The sequence below is a fragment of the Ciona intestinalis genome, unplaced genomic scaffold (assembly GCF_000224145.3).
Source record: "Ciona intestinalis unplaced genomic scaffold, KH HT000355.1, whole genome shotgun sequence".
Classification (NCBI taxonomy): Eukaryota; Metazoa; Chordata; class Ascidiacea; order Phlebobranchia; family Cionidae; genus Ciona; species Ciona intestinalis.
Genome location: NW_004190676.1, coordinates 3385 through 9980, shown reverse-complemented (window position 1 = coordinate 9980; position 6596 = coordinate 3385). Strand labels below are relative to the sequence as shown.

At 37.2% G+C, this 6596-nt stretch overlaps 1 protein-coding gene across 1 annotated transcript; it reads right to left on the bottom strand.

The window, feature by feature from the left end:
• Positions 1-925: 925 nt before the first annotated feature.
• Positions 926-4662, bottom strand: LOC100179792. Its single transcript, XM_002129017.5, has 6 exons — positions 4421-4662; positions 4118-4345; positions 3687-3749; positions 3122-3254; positions 2642-2694; positions 926-1889 (listed from the first exon to the last, which is right to left on the bottom strand). The coding sequence occupies exons 2-6, from the start codon at positions 4197-4199 to the stop codon at positions 1561-1563; spliced, it is 660 nt and encodes a 219-aa protein (XP_002129053.1). The 5' UTR covers positions 4200-4345; positions 4421-4662; the 3' UTR covers positions 926-1560.
• Between the last annotated feature and the right edge of the window lie 1934 nt (positions 4663-6596).

Here is a 6596-nt window from a genome sequence, read left to right as displayed (position 1 = left end):
AGTATTTTATCTTTTGCCAAATATGTAACAAAATCGTCACACTTTTTTATTTTACTATTTTTTCACATCACATCATATTAATTTATAATTTTTATTTTTAAAAACTTTTTAAAAATCATCGATTTTAATGCGGGTAAATTTATCTGAAAACTTGAAAATAATTTCGGTATTTATTTTGTTGCAGTGCACGAATAAACAAGATCATTGTATGTTTTGTTTTCTAGTGGCTGGAATTTGTAACATTTTTCGCCTCGTCCGCGTGCTATCTTTCTAATAATTTTGGTTCAAGGCTCGTCGCTGCTACTATTGTGAGTGTATGTGTCTTTGGGCAAAACACTTAATGAAAATTGCTTCAACCAAGTGGTCGCTAATTAGTTGTCTAAAAAAATCCACAGAAAAAAACAGATGTTAACCGTTATCGACGGGGTGTCTCGAGAAATAAACGTAAGATCTCAGATATTTTATCTCGTACAAGAAAAGACATGGATACATGAGACGAATATACGTGATGAATACCAACATAGGCTAAAACACATTTCTTAAACAAAACTCCCACTTTAGAGAACTAGAAAATCTAAACACCAGAACACGTTATTAACGGATCGTATAGTTATGAATATATAATAAATGTAACTTTGTTTATCCTCGCGTGGCGACAGTCGTAATAACACGGATTTTTACACCTCATGTTCACTGTCAAGTTATAACATGGGTGTCTTGTTATACACCAGACACACATGGTGTATTCATACACCTCATGCTCACTGTCAAGTTATAACGTGGGTGTCTTTTTATACATCAGAAACATGTATTGTTCATACACCTCGCGCCAGCTTACAAATTACCAAGTATGTTACTTAAGGTGATTATTTTTTGTGGATTTTTCCATTTTTTATCTGTGGCTGATAATTTGGACAACTCATTAGTGATCACTGGATTAAAGCAATTGCCTTTATAAGCGTCTTGTTCCAAAACAAATGTAGGAGCTAGGGTTTAGCTCGAACGCGGCTGCAGTTTTAGCCGTAAGGAATAAGCGACTGATGTCTATAACTTAATTAATGCTCTCCACTTGGTGAATATATACAGATGTGTTGACGATAACGCAAATCATAAACGATAGCCAGATTCCAACAATAACCAAAATAGAGCCAAACCAGCCAGGTTGCCAAAGAGCCAGATAGAGACCGAGGGAGAGCCAGAGAGAGAGATTAAAAAACAGTTATGTTCAGTCGCTTATTCAAATAGAACATTGTTAATAGCTGAACACATAATAACTAAATCTTAAACAGTTACGTTAAATTGCGATGTTAACAGAACCATGCAAGAACCTATACTGAAACGCAGACTAGAGAGACGACGTTCGCATAACGAAGACACAAGAAAGGCAGTATATAAGCCAGTCAGACGGTGGCGACAGTCAGTAAAATAGTAATTGTTGGAGTTAACAACAAGTATGTCTACAACGGTAAAAAAGTAACTAATAAACAAAACACAATAAACACGGTGTAGCACATTTCACGAATGTTTAGCGTTTAAAATTTTTTTTTTATAATGCCTTATTTATTTTAAAACTTTTGCGTACACATCATTCTTTGGCGGTTCTTTCGCCACTTTCGCGTATACGTCATTCTTTGGCGGTCCTTTTGCCACTTTGGCGTAAACGTCTTTTGGCGAATCGACTCCCATGTTGTCATCGATTGGTAAATTTTCCTGAGCGCATACATATGGCCCGTCCGCACCACGAAAATCAACATCTGAAACATCATGGCTTGGGCCAGCCTCCGCACAACTATACACAGGATCTACTTTGTTGGCGACAGCGTATATATCTTGACTGGTTTCACCGGATGTTTCGTACAATACATTGTTGACCGAAGCTGGAGTATAGTCTAAAAGTGTATAGAAATACGAATTAATGAATGAATGTAACTTGCTTACTTTACCCTTGCATGGTCGGAAAACGAAAGTAATTATAAGACGGGTGTTCTGTTTCATACGACTCGTGCCAGCTTACGAGTATTTGTTTTTTATATGTATGGCTAATAATTTGGACAACCCATTAGTGACCAATGGTTTGGAGCAATAGCCGTTAAGTATCTTGCTCAGTGACACATACACCCACAACGGTAGCAACGATAAGAGCCTTGAACCATTTACCCCTGGGTTAGACACAGACACGCTAATCACTTTGCCACGTCGCCACTATTTAAAAGTTTCATACGTGGTAATTAGTAAGCGCGCACGAAGTGTGTGTAACAGAACACATGCGTTATAACGACCGTAGTTGCCCCAGCATTGGAAAATTATGTGTGCGTTTATGAGCAAGGTACTTACTACTGAGTTGTCTAATTTGTCAGCTTATGGGAAAAACACAAAGTTACATACGTGGTAACTAATGACCTGGCACGAGGTGTATAAAACAGAACACTCGTGTTATAACAATTGCCACTGTCCCACCATACGCGCAATTATTGATTAAAATACATTAAGCTTATTTATCCTTGCGTGGCGAGGCAATAATAGCCGTTACAAAATGCGTACATAATTAACGGTAGCAGCGTTGAACCTCGAACCCGTATTCCTTGGTTAAAAAATATTCATTAAATATTTTAATCACAGACATAAAATAAAGTTTTTATACCTTCATTCGGTACGGCATACGTCACTGTGACATCACTAGCCGGAGATTTGTTTCTGTAAAAAAGTTTTTTTTATTTTTAAGCAAAACAAGCCATATGGGTATTGGTTGTGCTTATAATGTCCTGGTCTATAAATGACCAAACCAACCAAAAGTCATGTCTGCTTATCAACACATTGTAATAGCTTTAGCAACTCGACTGTGGGCATGGGAGTGGCAACCATGGATAAGTCACTCAAGTTTCCACCCACGAGGATATAAATGACCAAACCAACCAAAAGTCATGTCTGCTCATCCACACACTGCAATAGCTTCAGCAACTCAACTGTGGGCATGGGAGTGGCAACCATGGATAAGTCACTCAAGTTCCCACCCACGAGGATATAAATGACCAAACCAACCAAAAGTCATGTCTACTTATTCACTACAATAGCTTCAGCAACTCGACTGTGGGCGTGGGACATTTGGCCTACATATTCTAACCTGTAATACTTTATGCAGATTACTCCACATAATACGATGACAATGACTGCCCCAACACTTGTAGCTGCATAAAGACCCGCACTCGAACCACTTGTTTCCTTATGTTCTATACCAGAAGTAGTCTCGGTATACCCTACACAAAACAGAGGCAGTTATTTAACACAAACACAACGTAAAATATATATTTACCACCGATTTTTAATCCTTGAGTATATTACAGACACACAAGGTGTATTCATACAATATATTACATAACTTATAAACAACATACACAGCAGCTTGGGTGCTGGTTTCTTATACACCAGACACACATGGTGTACTCATACACCTCATGCTCACTGTCGAGTTATAACATGGGTGTCTTCTTACACACCAGACACACATGGTGTACTCATACACCTCATGCTCACTGTCGAGTTATAACATGGGTGTCTTCTTATACACCAGACACACAAGGTGTATTCATACACCTCATGCTCACTGTCGAGTTATAACATGGGTGTCTTCTTATACACCAGACACACAAGGTGTATTCATACATCATGGTGCACCAAAAATAAATTACCCCTTTCACTGTTTGTTGTCGTTTGTACTTCAGTTGTTGCTTCTGTAGTTGTTTTAACAGTTTCTGTATAAAAGGGAAATCGCGGTTTATTTTTTAATTAAATCGACATCGCAATGTTTTTGTTGGTTGTAACGGTCACGTCTTTCATCGATTAAGTTCTACTTATTTTTAGTCTGTTATAACAACTGCTGTTCTACCGTGACTTTCCGTATTTTTTTTTGTAAAAGCATTACATTATTAGAATGGGGAAGATGGGACATGTTTTTATTCTTATTATTCGTCTCGTTTGGGAAAAAATACTTACAAAATTATATAACAGTAACCTCACCCTCTAAAATCTTACCCCACGGTATAAACTGTGTTTTATTTATGGTATGATAGTACCGTTAACCGTACAAATGAAAGCGAGCGTTTTATTATATGCTACCTACTTTGACAAATAAAACGATGGGTATCGCCGCAACGTACGATCTTCCACTTAAATGATTCGTCAAAAGCTCCATCCCATCCCATAGTAACACAAAGTTTGGTGGAATCATAAATGTCATCGTTGTTATCTCAATAAGTGAAGACTGATGTATCAGTTGTTGTTCCATCCGACCATTGCAATGTAGTTGGACTGGTACGACTCAAACCAATGAAGAAGGAATATGGTTTACCTAAAAAACATAAAACACAATAAATCTAAAACCCACACACAATGGTCCGTAATAATGTCATTAATATTTGGCTACCTGTTAACTTAGTCGTATCAATATTTTTCACGAGAAAATCTTGAATTCGTCGAGAATTAACAACAGCTAGAATGGCGTCCATTGATTGACAACTTTCGTTAGCTTTATCAACTCCATTCACTGCTGTATACTCAATGTAATATTCGATGCCATCAAGTTGATGCCAACTATCAGTGGTTGATGTTACGACGATTAAATTTAACAGAATGAAAACGTTAAAACATAATTTTGTATGTTAACTCAAAATTCTACCATTCTATCATGTAAGACATGTATAGCTTATGTTTGGTAGGGCCAAGGCGTTATAACACGGTTGTTTTGTTTCATATACCTCGTGGCCGCTTACAAGTTACCACGTATGTAACTTATTTATCCTCGCATGGCGGGCAAATGACAGTCGTTATAACACGGGTGTTCTGTTTCATACACCTCGTGCTCGCTTACAAGTTACCACGTATGTAACTTATTTATCCTCGCATAGCGGACAAATGACAGTCGTTATAACACGGTTGTTTTGTTTCATATACCTCGTGGCCGCTTACAAGTTACCACGTATGTAACGTATTCATCCTCGCATGGCGGGGCAACAGCAGTCGTTATAACACGGGTGTTTTGTTTCATACACCTCGTGCCGCTTACAAGTTACCACGTATGTAACTTATTTATCCTCGCATGGCGGGCAATGACAGTCGTTACAACACGGGTGTTCTGTTTCATACACCTCGTGCTCGCTTACAAGTTACCACGTATGTAACTTATTTATCCTCGCATAGCGGGCAAATGACAGTCGTTATAACACGGTTGTTTTGTTTCATATACCTCGTGTCCGCTTACAAGTTACCACGTATGTAACTTATTCATCCTCGCATGGCGGGGCAACAGCAGTCGTTATAACACGTGTGTTCTGTTTCATACACCTCGTGCTCGCTTACAAGTTACCACGTATGTAACTTATTTATCCTCGCATGGTGGGGCAACGGCAGTCGTTATAACACGGATGTTCTGTTTCATACACCTCATGCAAGCTTATGAGTTATAAGTATATAAGTTTGTGCCTTATAATATTTCTACTAAAATCCCACCTTTTTAAAGTTATGTACTCCTATATTATGTTGTGTGTATACCACCTATAATATAAGTCCTAAAACTCCTTACGACTCGATCACATTTACCATATTAATGCCAACTATATATCGTAGCATTGCTTCATTGTTTATTAAGCCTACATATAGAAGTATAGTAGAATGGGGAAAAAATAGGACACCCATTTTTATTTTCTTCTCATATTTGGTTGTATAAGCAAAGAAAATTCAAAGAAACATAAAACAGTATCCTCACAAATCCCATAGACCGTTGTTAATTGTTTAAAATACGATTAAGATATTTGGATTATGAGCTAAAGGTGTCCTGTCTTTCCCAACATTACTATATGACGTAATGTCAAAGTAAATTCTTCAGTTTTGCTTTCTGGCCAAAATTTACGTAAAGTACACATCTCCCGAACATGTAGACAAGAAAATGTAAAAAATGTAAAATTTCGAAATAAATAAATTAACGAATGAATCATACTTTATAAGCTCGCATGGCGAGGCAACGATAGTCGTTATAACACGGTTTCTTGTTTCATATACCTCGTTTTCGCTTACGAGTTACGTATATGTAACTTTGTGGGTGTTAAATAATTTCCGTTAAGTGAATTGCATTTTTATGTAAGTAGAATATATAAAACCAATCGGTTTTAAAAATTAAAACGTTTCGATTCTAGCAAAAATCTAAGCAGACTACGTTATTTTCTATAGCAGCTAAATGTCTAAATGAAAAATACTTTCAACTATGCTGGCAATGAATTAAAACTAATCAGTGTGAAAAACGCTTTGGTTCAAGCAGAAATCTAAGCAGACTATTAGCTGTTTTTTAACTAACTACAATAAGGAATCAAACGCGTGCTTTTCTGCACTTTTAAATATCATTATTTCAGAACCTAAGCAATATTACGGTAGTTATAAGTGTAGCTGCATAAACTTTAACTTAAGGAAGTCTGGGCTTTGCGGAACCATTTTAAGAAGATGACGCAACGTTAAAGGAAGTTAACGGTTACGCAGTGTAAGCGTAAAAGACAATGGAATAAAGTTTCGACCGCGTTACGTGATAGTAAAGTTGCATAGGCGTCTCTGTA